Below are 14,542 nucleotides of genomic sequence, written 5' to 3'. Positions count from 1 at the left end.
TATTTTATAAGTAGACCGGTATGCAACTTTTTTTTTGGAAAAAGTTAAATTCAGTGAATAAAATCTACGTTTCTTTTGGAAAGTCAGTTTTTCAGTGTGTGATTTTCACTGCCAAAATATATTGCCTGTTCATATATTTAGGAATTTTAACTGATATATCTAAATTCTATGATACTGAGCTATTTATATATAACCTGATTGTTTTCTGAAACTTCTGGGTATTTATGTGACACCTGAGACTCAAGAGTTAGAGCACTGAAACAAAGCTGAAAAAAAAAGTTAAAAAAAATGATCAGACTTTATTTAGAGATATGAATGAAGCTTATCTGGACAGGACTAAGGTAAACCAGAATACTGGGCAAAGGATGATATGGCCCATATTTTCAAACTTCAACCTCTGTGTGAGAGTAAAGGGAGAGAGATTTTTATTTGGTGCAAAATTTATATTTTGGGTAGCACATTATCTAACTTAATTTAGTACATTGAATCTTGAATAGGGTGTGAGATCTTGTTGTTTTGTACAGATTAGTGTAATGCCCCAATGTATTCCAGAGTAATTTGGGCCAAGAATAAAAAAGTATTTACAGAGTACCCTTGGGGGACTGGGGAGAAATGAGGAAATGTTCAACTGCCCCATTTGGAGAATTCCTGATATTCCTGTAAGCAGTAGGCAACTTCTCCATCTGGGGAATTTCTGATATTCTTGCAAGCAGCAGGGACAACCAATTCAATAGGCTGAGCCCTCAATCTTGGGGCTCACCCCTATGAAACTTATTCCTGCATAGGAGAAGCTAAGCCTACTTATAGTTACGCCTAAGAGTCACCCCCAGAAGACCTCTTTTGTTGCTCAGATGTGACCTTTCTCTCTAATCCAACTTGATGAGTGAACTCACTGCCTTCCCCCCCTGCCCACGTGGGTCATGACTCCCAGGGGTGTAAATCTCCCTGGCAATATGGGACCTGACTTTCAGGAATGAGCTGGGACCTGGCATTATGGGAATGAGAAAGTCTCCTTGACCAAAAGGGGGAAGAGAGAAATGAGGCAAAATAAATTTTTAATGGCTGACAGATTTCAAACAGAGTCAAGATGTTATCCTAGAGGTTATAGTTATGCAGTACATAGATGTCCCTTTTTAGTTTATGATGTACTGGAGTGGCTAGAGGGAAGTACCTGAAACTGTTAAATTATGTTCCAGTAGCCTTAATTCTTAAAGAAGACTGTATATCTATATAGCTTTTACAATGTGACTGTGTGATTGTGAAAACCTTGTGTCTGATACTCCTTTTATCCAGGACAGATGAGTAAAAAGAAAATAAGGACAATAAATAAACAAATAATAGGGGAAGATAAAGGGTAAAAACTGGGTAGATGGAAATACTGCAGGTCATTGAGAAGGAGGGGTAAGGGGTATATTTGGGATGTGTGAGTTCTTTTTTTTCTTCTCTTTATTTCTTTTTCTGGAATGATGCAAATGTTCGAAAAATGATCATGGTGAAGAATACATAACTATGTGATGATACTGTGAGCCATTGATTGTATAATATATTTGAACTGTATGCATGTAGCTATTTCTCAAAAAAATTATTTAAATATATATGTATATTTATATTTAATATATATATGTATATATTTATAGCCTGTTAATTCCATGATATTTGTTCACTAAATTAAAGTAATATTTCTACCCTGAATTGAGGCAAGCTTTTTCTTGACCAAGACAAGATCCATCCGCTAATTTGAGCATTGGCCAACTTATAGGCTGGTTTCTACAAATGGGCCATAAAAATCTATTTCTGAATATTGGCTTTAGATTATTAATACTAATCACTTAAAAACATTTGCATTTGTGATTCATCACCTAAAACCATTATTCAGCTGCAAAGTATATTTTGTTTATTACTTTGTTCCTACCACATTAAAAACTTATTATTTAATGTCTGATACCTAATTTATCCATGTGTCACCATATTTCAGCTACATGGTGCAGTACTATTGATTCATTCAACTAATATTTGCCAAGGGCTCACTTTGTGCAAGAACTGTTCTAGGTGTTGAAGATGCAGCAGTGAATGAAACAGACAAGGTCTACATTCTAATGCAATTTACATTATAATGGGAACAACAGATAATAAATAGGTAAACAAATACATAAAGACTATAATATTAGGTGGTTATAAATGCTGTTGAAAAATTAAAAAGGCAGGGAGAGAGTGTCAGGAATTGGTGATTTTTCTGATAGTGTGTCTTCTTAGTAGAAACTTGAAGCAAGTAAGGGAGAAAGCCGTTGCAGATATGTGGGAAATGGAGTTTCACATCGAATAAAGAACCAGTTCAGGTGCCCTGAGTCGAGTATTTGCTTGGTGTATTTGCCTGTGAGCAAGCTATCCAGTGTACCCAGAGTGCAATAAACAAGAGAGAGAGAGAGAGAGCAGGAGGAGATAAGTTTGGATAGGTAACAAGGGACCAGAACATTGAGCCAAAAAGGCATTGAAAGGACTTTGGATTTTATTCTGAATGACTTGGAGAGCCAGTGGAAAATGCTGAGCAGAGGAGGAATATGATCTGACTTACGTTTTAAGAGGATCACTTCGGCTGCTGTATGGAGAATAGACTGGCAGTGGGGAGTGGGTAGGGGTGGGTAGAGAATAGAAACAAGGAGACCAGTTAATGTTGTTGTAGTAATTGAAGCTACAGATAATAACGGCTTGAACAAGGTGGTGATAAGTGTACTGTTTCTGTATATACTTGAATGTAGAACCAGCATGGACTGGATGTTGGGTTTGAGAGAAAAAAGAAAGGACAAGGATGCCTGTGTTTTCTGGATGAGCAAAATGGGTAGGTGGTGGTACCATTTACTGAAATGGGGGAGACTAAGGGAGAGACATGTGTTATTGGTGGAAAGACCAGGAGTTCTGTTTCAGATATCTTCAAAAGAAATCCTATTAGACATCCAAGTTGAGACTTTTAAAAAAGTTCAGGGGAGAGGTCTAGATTGGAGACAGGAATTTTGGGGTCATTAATATACAGATGATATTTAATGAATTGAAACTAAATGATGGAGACCACCAAGGGAGATGGTGTAATAAGAGACGAGTTCCATGGACTTTGTAAGCCCTGGGCATTCATGTCAGAAGAAGAGAAGGATCTGGCAAAGAAAGCTGCAAAGAAGTAGGCTTTGAGGTAGAAGGATATCCAAATGTGTGTGGTTTCATGGAGTTCAATATAAAGAAAGCATTTCAGTGAAGCAGGAGGGATCAATTGTATCAGCTGTTGAGATAGGTTAGAAAAGGACTGAGAACTGACTACTGAATTTGACAGTGTGGAGGTCATTGGTGACCTTGACAGAAGCCTTTTCGGTGGAATGGTTGGGACAAAAAATAGATTAGTATGGACTCAAGGGAGAGCGAGAGGTCAAGAAAGGGGAAACAGCAAGCATGGTGCATTTCAAGGATTTTTATTCCAAACTGGACCAGAGAAGTAGAGTTATAGCTGGAGAAGAAGACATAGTATCAAGGAAGATTTGGGGAATTTTGTGGTATGTTTGTTTTAAAGATGTCAGATGTTATATTATCTGCAATACAGCATTTTTATGCTGATGTGAAAGACCAAATAGAGATGGAAAGCTTGATGATGTAGAAAGATGGGGGGATGGGGGAGAATTTCTGGAACAATGTCCTTTAGTAGTTAAGAGAGGATGGGAGCCAATGCACAAGTGGAATAGTTAGACTTAGATAGCAGCTTATTCTCTGTGGTAAGGGGTGTTCTAGTTTGCTAAAGCTCCCAGAATGCAATATACCAGAAACAGAACATCTTTTAAAAAGGGGAATTTATCAAGTTGCAGGTTTTCAGTTCTAAAACTGAAAATATCCAAACTAAGGCATCCCGGAAAAGATACCTTGATTCAAGAAAGGCTGACAGGTCCAGAATACCTCTGCCAGCTGGAAAGGCGCATGGTGACGTCTGCTAGCTTTCTTTCGTGGCTTCTTATTTCATAGTAGGGATTCCCCAGGGGTGTTCTTCTTCTGCATCTCTAAACATCTTTGGCTATGTGGCATTCTCAGCAATAAAGCTTTTTCCAAAAAAAAAAAAAAAAGCTCCAGTAAGCAACCCCACCTTGAATAGGTGGAAACACATCTCCATGGAAACCATCTAATCAAAAGTTACCACCCACAATTGGGTAGGTCACATCTCCTTGGAAACAATAAAAAAAATCCCACCAAGCAGTATTGAATGAGGATTATAGAACTCGGCTTTTCTGGGGCAGCAACAGATTGAAACCGGTAGAAGAGGGAAGCAGGTCTGTAGGCATAGGAACAGATAAGTTAGTAGATGTTGTGACAAGGAGATGTTAACATTTCCTTCCTTTTTATCATAATGAAATAAGAAATGAACTAAAATATGAAACCAGCCTAAAATGAGGAGGACTGTGAGGTTTGGAGGCGTGAGGAAGGAGGAAAAGGTAAGGAATAATGACGTTGAAGCGTAGGAGAATGAACTCTCCAAGGGAATCTAGTACGATTTCTGGGCAGAGCTGAGTGCCCATTTAAAAGATACACAGAATGGTTGTGAGTTTTCCTCTATTCACATCCAGTTGCTTGGGTGAAGGTGTAGGGTAGATGAAGAGTTGCAATTAACCAACTTTGGGATTTTCTTAGGATAATATGGCAGTGGCAAAGAGCACTTGAGAACTATTACAATGATGGACCAGGAAATCTGAGCTGGATAAGGAGGAATGTGAAGATTTGAGGGATATAATGGGCAGAGAAAATGTAATAGGAACAGACTGGAGGTCTCGGTGGGTGGAATAATTGTTGGAGAGATAGGATGGGGTACTTGCATAAGTAAACTTGAAAAACACGAGAGAGTTGTCAGAAGGTGGGGTACTGTGAATGTGGTTTTAAGAGGGGTAGCAGGTAGGACCATAAGTGACTGAGGTGGGGCAGAGGAGCTCATTAAAAGTAAGAAGATAGAGAAACTAACAGAACAGTATTACCGATGATAACAAAACTTCCTCCCTCTTCCTCTCTTTCTAGGCTGAGGTCGTGGGCAAAAAATTATTAAGCTTTCTGCCTGATGAAGAAAAAACTGAAGTCTATAATAACATTACTCTCAGACTTCCTTTGTCAAACCCAGGTACAGATTTTACTTCCTAACGATAAGTTCTTAGATTTTAGGAGAAAAGTAACAATCACTTAGTGGGTTAACTAAGATAAAGGCAATACAAAAAGTAAAGCTAATGTAAGTGTTGATTTTATAAATACTCTTAATAAATAGGTCATCATTATTTATTTCACAGATTGTATTTCTAGTGTCAAAAAACCTCTCCTCCATTAAATTTTGTTCTTTATAATGAATCCTGATTATTTCAGCGTTTGTATAATTGCATTAAAGATGTATAAATGGTGTCCCATTATAATGTTCTAGTTGGTATCCCACTCTACAAATATAGTTCTGTAAGTGCTATTGTTCATGGAAAGAAAATAATATTTTTGTAAAATCTAATTGAAGTAAAACATTAATCACCTGAAATAATTCAGCAGAATATTGTAAATAACAGATGTAAACTTCTTTTGCATTTGTTTTCTTTTTAGAAGAAAATCATATTGAATTTTGCTGTCATTTCAAAAGACAAAGCATTGAATATGGTGAAAGACCTGTTTATAAATATGCAAAATTCATACTGAATGTAAAAGATATTTTTCAAGGTAAGAAATTCAGTTTTTAACTTTATCTAGATAAACGTCATGAGTTTTGCAGGCTCTCTTTGCTAACATAAATCTCCTTATTCTCTTGGTACTCTCAAACTCTCTGATATCCTCATGACCACAGTTTGTGGCTACAGACATTAATTCAACTTTTGAATGGAGAAAATATATGTCATTTACAGAAATTCAAAACCTAAATCTGTAGTGTGTGCAAATGGAATGTGAATTTACAATTTTTGAGGTTTCAGCAACGGCAGTCAGAGAAACCAACATAGATACTAATTTGGGGCCATCGAAACATCTGGGGCTTGAATCAGAAGTAAATAGCACTTTTAATATTTAAATAAAGACAAATCAGAACAAATTGGAAAATTAGGCAGACTTTTACAGATGGCCCTACAGCCAGTATTCCCATCCCCTGGCTATTCAGTCATGTGCTCATCTAGGTACTACTGTGAAGGGATTGGGCAGATGCAATTAAAGTTACTAATCAGCTAACATTAAAATAAGATGATTGGCCCAGATTATTCAGGTGATCCCAGTGTAATTGCATGAGTCCTAAGAAACAGAAGAGGAAGGCAGAGCAGGGCAGAAAAGTGATACAGAGCCCATGTACAGGACCACAGACAGGCCTCCAGGAGCTCAGGGTGGTTCCAGGTGGCAAACCAGCAGTGAGAGAGGGACCTCAGTACTACAGCCACTAGGAACTGGATTCTGCCAACAACCTGAGTGAGCCTGGGAGCAGATTTTTACCAGAGCCTTTTGATAGTAACCCAGGTGTTGATTTTTAGCATTGTGGGGCTCTAAGCGAAGAAAACACGTAAGCCACTGTGGGGAAGTTACCACTAAGTTTGTGGTAATTTGTTACAGAACAATAGGCAGCAAATCCAGATGTCTACAAAATGGACAAGCCTCACTGAAGATGAACTCACACAAAAAAATTACAAACCATGTGGGGAAATGAATGATCATGTAATAGTAGATCCCACATCCAGAAAAAAATAGCACCACAAGAACTTTTAATAATGGAGCAATCTGAAAGAGACTACAGAATAATTAACTTTTGACCATTTAATGAGATAGAAGAAGCTATAGACATGTAGGCATAACTGAATCGATGAGTAGAGAATAGAGAATTTGGAAAAGAATTTACTAGAGCACCTCAATTGAAAATAGTTAGAAAAATAAAAAATTGACAGGATAAACATCAAACCAGACAAAACTAAATAAAGAATAAGCAAAATGGAAGATACCTGAAAAAATTCCTCAATCTTTAGCATAATGAAAAGAGATGGAAATATATGAAAAAGCATTAGGAGACATGAAGAGTAGATTGAAAAGTTCTGATGTATAGCTTAGCAATAGAAGTAAAAGTTACAGGAAAACATAAAGAAAGTGAGAGAGGAAATTTTGGAAGAAATAATGCCTAAAATTTTTCCAGAATTTACAAAAGATATATCTTTTCGTTGAAGAAACTCATCAAATGCAAAGCAAGATAAATAAAAATCAAATACATATCTAGTGATATCGTTGAAGAACTGTGGAGCTGCAAAAACAACAATAGTCTTAAAATCCACCAGAGAGAGAATACAGATTACATGTAAGAAATGTCAGACTTTTAGCAGATTTGTCATCAGTAGCAATAAATGCCAGTTGACAGTAGAAAAATGTCTTTAGAGTGCTGAGACAAAATAATTGCCAACCCAGAAGTTTATCCACAGGAAAACCATTATTCAAGATTGAAGATGAAATAAATGCATTCTCAGACAAACAAGATCGAGGAAATTTACCACTTAGAGACCATTGCCTTAAGAACACTGAAAGATGTTTATCAGTAGGAAAGAACCTGCCCCAGAAGGAAAGGGTGGGAATAAAGAAGCAATTATGTACAAAGAAATAAGTAAAAGTACTGAAAATGTAAATAAATGACCACTGTAAAAACCAGTGATAATAACACTGACCAATTTGCAGGAGCGGAACGAAAATGCTAGAGAGAGGTAAGGGACGAGTTTGGAGTTAAAATATTCTAAATCTTTCTATTGTTGGGAGGAGAATGGAACTATTGACAAGTGTTAAAATTTCAAAGTTAAGTATGCACATTAAACATAAAAAATATTTTTTCAGTAGTAAGGAAAAATAAAAGAGAATAAAGAAAATTCGTTCAGTCCAATAAAAGGTAGGAAAACAGAAAACGGAAGCAGCAAGTATGGCAAATATATATAGAAAAATAGTATAATACATAAATACAGTAAAATAAAATAGTAAAAATAAATTTATAATATTAGAAAGCATAATAAATGTAAATGGAGCGAACTTGCCAGTTAGAAGACCAAGCTTATCAGAAGCTATCAAACTAGACTTTTAAAATTGTAGTTATAAGCCGTTTACCAAACAGATAGATAATAAAATATATTGAAGCAAAAAAGTTGCAGGTAAAGGAATGGGAAAAGAAAACTGGGTGCATAAATATTAGGCAAAATATCTTTCAGGCAGTAGTCATTACTTGGGGTAGAGAGGGTATAATACAAAGAGTTCATTCAGCAGATTTAACAATCTAGAACTTCTGTGCATATAGCAGTATAATTACAAAATATAACACAAAATCTGAAAGAATTATGAGGAGAATATGCATAATTATGAGGAGAGACTGACAATATTTTTGCCCATTAAGACTCTTTACTGTACTGTCAGAAACTGGTATATCATGCAGATTGAAAATAGAAAATTTTTAAAGCTCAATGGATTGAACTCTAACATCATCAATTAGAAATAACATTTTTAAGCATATCTGAAACAAAAAAATGAACATGTGCTGGACCCAACAAATATTGAAGAATTTTACCTTACATCATAAAGATCACCTTCTGAGAACAAAATGGAATTGTTACAAGTAAATGGCCACAGAAAAGTTAGCAGAGATAGTTTGCAAAACAAAAACATATTTTTAATCCATGGATTAAAGAAGAAATCACAGTGAAAATTATAAAAATTGAGAAGTAAACCCCAATGAGAACATTACATATAGAAAAACTAAGTGGCTTAAAGGGGGAAATGTATATGCTTAAATGTATATATTAGGAATTTAGGGAAGTGGAGATTCAATAAGCTGAATATGTTACCTGAGGACGTTTTATGGAAAGAAAAACAGTAATCCCTCAAGAATATATTAAAAGAAATAGTAAATCTGAGAGAGAAACAAATGAAATACAGAAGAAGAAACAATAGAAAGAACAAACCAAGTCCTGTTTCTCTGAAAAGACCAGTGAAATGACAATCCTCTGGCGAGACTGTTCAGACAAAAAGAGAGAAGAAATAGGAATGAATATTAGATATGGAATGGAGGGTGTAGATATTTTAAAAATCAAGTCATACCTGCGGACAACTGAGGGCCTGCCTAATTAAAATACTAGATGAAATGGACAATTTTAAAAAAACACAGTTATTTCCAAAGTTGACTCTAGAATTTAAAACACTGGAATGATCGTTCACCTTTAAAGAAATTTAACCAGTTGCCAAAAAAAATCTCATAAAGAGCCAAATTCTGGCAGATTTACTTGTGAGACTTGCCATACTTCAAAAAACAAACAATCCTTATCTTATGAAAATGGGTTCAGAGAGCCTCAGAGTTAGAGCTATTCAAACTCATTTTGTGAGTTGTATTATGAAGATATTATGAGAACAGAAAATTGGTTTGGAGACCACAGTCAATATGATAAGACAAAACATGGAAATATAAAAATTGGAAAGTAAGAAAATTGTCATTACTTGCAGATGACCTATTTATCTAAGTTGGAAAATCCAAAAGATTTCAGAAACTTACTCGATAATAAGACAGTTGAGATCAACATATACCAAATCATTAGTTTTCAAGACATTAATAACCACCAATTCAATGGAAACTTTAAAAGGGTTTCATTCACTATAAGATATTGAAGAATAAATTCAACAAAAGAAATACAAAAGTGTTATTGAAAAGAAATGAATTTTGATTGGTGGAAATACATGAGATATATCATGCTTATTAATGGAAAGACTCAGTGTTATTAAAATGTTGATTTTTACAAATTAATCTATAAAGTTAATGCAGGTGCAATTAAAATCCCAAGAAGGTTTTCCTACAGACTTGACAAGCTGATCCTAAAATTCATGTAGATGGATAAAGGATCAATAAAAGCTAAGACAGTTTTAAAGAAAAGGAAGTACTTTCCCTATCATGATGTATTATGAAACCACAATAATTGAAGTTGTATAGAATAGACATAGAAATAAGTAAATAGATCAATGGAACAAAATAGAGAAACAAGGAATATCACATCAGAGTTGGGAAGAATGTCTTTCAAAAATGCAAGAAAAACTGATGAGGAATATTTTGATTATTTTTTATTTTATCTTATTTTTTGTTTTTGCATGGGCAGGCACTGGGAATGGCACCCAGGTCTCTGGCATAGCAGTTGAGAACTCTGCCTGCTGAGCCACTGTGGCCTTCCCCATTTTGATTATTTTAACTGTACATCTCAATGCTAAATTTTTGCTGATGCTGTACCTCTCCCTGAAGGCCCCCTGCAGTCCTGGTCTCTTAACCCTTTCAAAGTGACCTCTTCCAAGAAGGCTTGGCCAGTTCTTCCTTTCCACCCTAACTGATCACTTCCTTCCATCACCTGTCGTATTTTGTCACCACCAGTTGGGTGTTTGTTCTCATTCTTTGGGCTGTGGTCTAGTCTCCCTGAAACAAGGTTAAACTTATTGAGGTCAAGGACCATCTCTGAAGTTACCACTGAGCCCAGCACTCTGCTGAGTACATAGCTTTTTAGATTGAGAACAGAGTGATCACTTCTATGTCATTAGTTTAAGAAGGAGTTCTTGTGCTTGCTCCATTTAATTTGAAAGAAAAAGCCAAAGTCTGTCTTTACTAAGTGCTGACATAATTCTTTAGGAGACAAAGCTCATACAAAATAACTCAAGAAAATCACAAGGCCACGGGTGAGTTAACTAAAGCCCAGAGTGACAGAAGAGAGCAAATATTCAGCATGGTGAGCTATGTTGATTGGGGTGGGATCTTTATAAAGGAAGGGCATATTCAGCCAGGAAAGATAAGCTATCTGGCTACAGATCTGGGGGAAGGGTTGGGAGAAGCAAATAACATAAGAATCCATGCTTCTTCTATGAAAGCAACTCAATATCCGGGGCCATTTTGAGATGTCTCAACGCTCCTTTGTCCTAAGAGCAGCCCAAACAGTCGAAAGATTTTTCAACCATTGACACTCAGTGTTGCAATGTAAAGATAAAAGTCTTCAAATGAGTTATTTTTCCAGCTCTCCGATGTTCAGCCTACTTCCCCTCTACTTTCCAAGACATTCAGGAGAAGTGGGCATTGGCAGGAAAAAGAATAGTACTGAAATTTTAAAAAGAGATAAAAGACCAATGATTGAGATAAGACGGCAAACTCACCTGAGATGCTGGCTCCCTTCCGTGAGGCCACAGGGGTAGAAGGAAGGAATATGGACCTAAGCGATGATGATGTGCACCCCCAGCCCCAGGGAGACAAAAGGTGCTAGTGACTTGGTGATACCAGTGAGTATAGAGAACGGCCAGATGCCCCACTTGGGTTATGACTGGCCTGGGAGTTGTGCTCTTTTCTTACCCCTCCGTTACCCTGGGTGGATGATTGCCAGCCTTGGTGCCACTGCAAAGCAGAAAGATAGCCTTGCTGGCCTGGTCTTTCTGGGGAGCTCCAGAGCTTAGCTGGGGTGCAGACAAATAGCAAATGGAGGTGAACCTTCCAGGACCTGGAGTCTCCATGCTTCAAGCTGGTGTTTACAGTCAAGGAGGGAAAGCTCTTGGAAAAGAGAGATACAGGGAGAATCCCTGAGGCACAGGAATACCTATGGAGGGCAAAGAGGTGGACAAAAAGTAGGAATGTGTGAGCCTAGAGCATGGCACTTTGGACCGCTCCTTCTTAAACTTACCAAGAGTTGCACAGGCCTGGTATTTAGCCTCCATACCTCCCCCAGCACTCCTTGCATACCAGCCAAGGTAGTTCATACCCCTTGGAGGGAAAATGAGATAATAGGAATGAACCACTAACTAACCAAGCATGACCATCATCCCAGATTTTGCATAAGATATGGAAATTTGAAAATGCTTACAGTTTATAGAAAGAAAAGGCCTATGTGGTAGAAAGAGCCTAAGATGACTTCTGGTGGTTTCCTATCTTCTGCTGCCCATGAATTTGTGTAATCCCCTCCCTTGGAGGGCAGACAGGACTCGTGACTTGCTTCTAACCAATATAACATGGCAAAGGTAAGCAGTGCCACTCCCGTGATAAAGTTACATTCTGCAAGACTCTGTGCTAGCCGCTGGAGAGATTCTCCTGCTGGTCTAGGAGCCAACAGCCATGTTTGCGAGCTTCCTATGGAGAGGACCATGGAGCAGGGATCCATGAGCGCCTCTAGGAGCTGAGCATGGCCTCCAGCCAACAGACAACAAAACTCCGGGGCCTCAGTCATACATCTTCCTGGAAGTACATTCTACCAGCCTCTGTGAACTTGGTAGAGGACCCTAAGCTCCAGAAGAGAAAGCAGTCTGATGGACAGCTTGATTGGAAACCTGTGGGGCCCTGGTGGATGACTCAGCTAAGCTGGGCCTGGGGCCCCTGATGCCCTGAAACTGAAATAATAATGTGTGGTGTTCACAGCTGCCAAACTTGTTACACCGTAATAAAATACAATTGATTTTGGAAGGAATAAGGATCAGTTGACACCAGACTTCTCAATAGTAACACTGGAGGCAAAAAAGGTAGGATACAAATATTTAGGGTACTGAAGGAAAAGAACCTTGAACCTAAGAGTTTCTCCAGTTAAACTGCCATTCAGTTGCCAAATAAAAATGAATATATTCTTAGTAAAATAAATAGAAAATCAATATAAGGTGGCAGAAGTAGATCTAATACAATAATAATTGCAATAAATACAAGTGGGTAAACTCAGTAATCAAAACACAGAACTTTCAGATTGGCTCAAAACCGAGATCCAGAAGTGTTTTCTACAAGAGACACCTTCAAAATAAAAGGGTAGGGAAAGTCGATAGCACATGTCTGAAAAATGTTAGCCAGGAAAATAAGAGCAAAAAACCCGGGCAAAATTCACTGTAGCAATTTTATCAGGTAAGATAGAATTCAAGGTAAAAAGTTTCACAAGGGACAAAAAAGAGGTGTTCTCTACTGGTAAAGGGACCACAGGTGATCTGCAGAAGGATTTATCACTTAAATATGAAATGTAAATCTATGACATTATTAGAAAAAAAGGATTGGAGATTATTTTATGACCCTGAGCCAAAAAAAGACAAACCATAAGGAAAAAAAAAATTGATAAATTTTTACATTGAAAAGTAAGGATTTACATACAACAACATTACTATAGACAAATTTAACAGATAGGAGAAAGATTAATAAAATATTTCTGGTGCCTAAAATCAACAAGGGATTGATATTTAATGTACTCATGCCAATTACTAGCAAAAGATAGGAAACCCAATGGAAATATGAGCAGGAGAATATGAATGAGCATTTCATGGCAGGTGATACCCAAATCGCTAACAAAAATAGGAAAACATGCAAACTCACTAATAAGCAAACAATGAAAAATTTTAAAAACAACAATGAGCTAGCACTGCACACCCATCAGAATAGCAAAATTTAGAAGCATGAATAATACTGAATGTTGGTGAAGATGTGAGAAGTGAACACACATGTAGTGTGAGAAGATTTGAAACTAATGAAGCCATCCTGAGAAACAAATGAGTAGTGCTTGGTGAACTTAAGTATATTGATTGTGCTATGGCCCAACAATCCCATCAGTGTAGAGAACTATCCCAGAGGCAAACTTGTGTAGAGATCTGTTTATTAAGGGGGCATGTGCTGTGTCATGGTATTGTTTGTGGTAGCAGGGAGTTGGAGGCAACCTGGGTGTGCATCACTGTGAAATGGGTAAGTAAAATTTGGTAAATATACAATCTGTAATACTTTGTAGTAGTTCAAAGCCACACCCTTACAGATATACATGACAACATGGTTAGATCATCAAACCATAGTTTGGGTTGGAAAAAGTAAGACACAGAATGAGAGTTGGAGCACAGTGCCACGTTTGTAAATTAGAAAGTCATATACGTAAATCAGACTATATATTTTACCAGGATGCATGTATATCAAAGATGTTACACTATAGTGGGTGCCTGTGGACGAGGAGGTGAGGAAGGGATGAAGGAGAGGGGAAAAGTAGAAACAAAAGTGAGGATCTGTGTTCATAGTGTGCCATGTACTAAGAGTATAATTAACTCAGTTCTCTGCCACCGAAGGCTAAAAATAGAACAAATGAGTGAATGAATAAATCAAAATGAAAATTCGCCCACACAAGGGTTGGCTGGCATATTTCTTGGAAATTGAAGGTCAGACATTTTCTTTTATCTTATCTAACTACACACACACACACACACACACACACACACACACACACTCACACATACACACATGTTTAATACCCATGTGCTTTTAGTAAGAGGAACAAAATTTCTAAAAATTAATTTCTAAAAAATAGTCCATCCACAGGGTATTAACACAAGGCTGAAAATCACCCTTAACTTGGAACAACCAATTCTCAGTAACAACTTCTACATACTTTGGTGGGGAGCAGGGTGGGGAGGGTGACTGGAATGGCAGGAAGACAAGGAAAATCCTGTGGCTCAGATTTTTGATAAGTGAGGATGGGCTGGCAAGCGGCATGCTGGTAGGGCAGGTGTCCATCTTCTTGTTTAACTGGTCCCCCTCTCTGTTAGACGATCA

At 37.3% G+C, this 14,542-nt stretch overlaps 1 protein-coding gene across 1 annotated transcript in view; it reads left to right on the top strand.

Annotated features, from left to right (window-relative positions):
• LOC143671578 (circadian clock protein PASD1-like) overlaps positions 1–14,542 on the top strand; it is a 67,173-nt gene that overhangs the window by 12,900 nt on the left and 39,731 nt on the right. The window contains exons 2-3 of the mRNA XM_077146822.1: positions 5,035–5,134; positions 5,593–5,706. Of these exons, the coding sequence (XP_077002937.1) occupies positions 5,035–5,134; positions 5,593–5,706 (214 nt within the window). The remainder of the gene's footprint in view (positions 1–5,034; positions 5,135–5,592; positions 5,707–14,542) is intronic.

Source organism: Tamandua tetradactyla, chromosome X (assembly GCF_023851605.1).
Source record: "Tamandua tetradactyla isolate mTamTet1 chromosome X, mTamTet1.pri, whole genome shotgun sequence".
In the NCBI taxonomy this organism is placed as follows: Eukaryota; Metazoa; Chordata; class Mammalia; order Pilosa; family Myrmecophagidae; genus Tamandua; species Tamandua tetradactyla.
The sequence above is the reverse complement of the archived record's forward strand: the minus strand, read 5'-3'. Positions and strand labels throughout refer to the sequence as shown.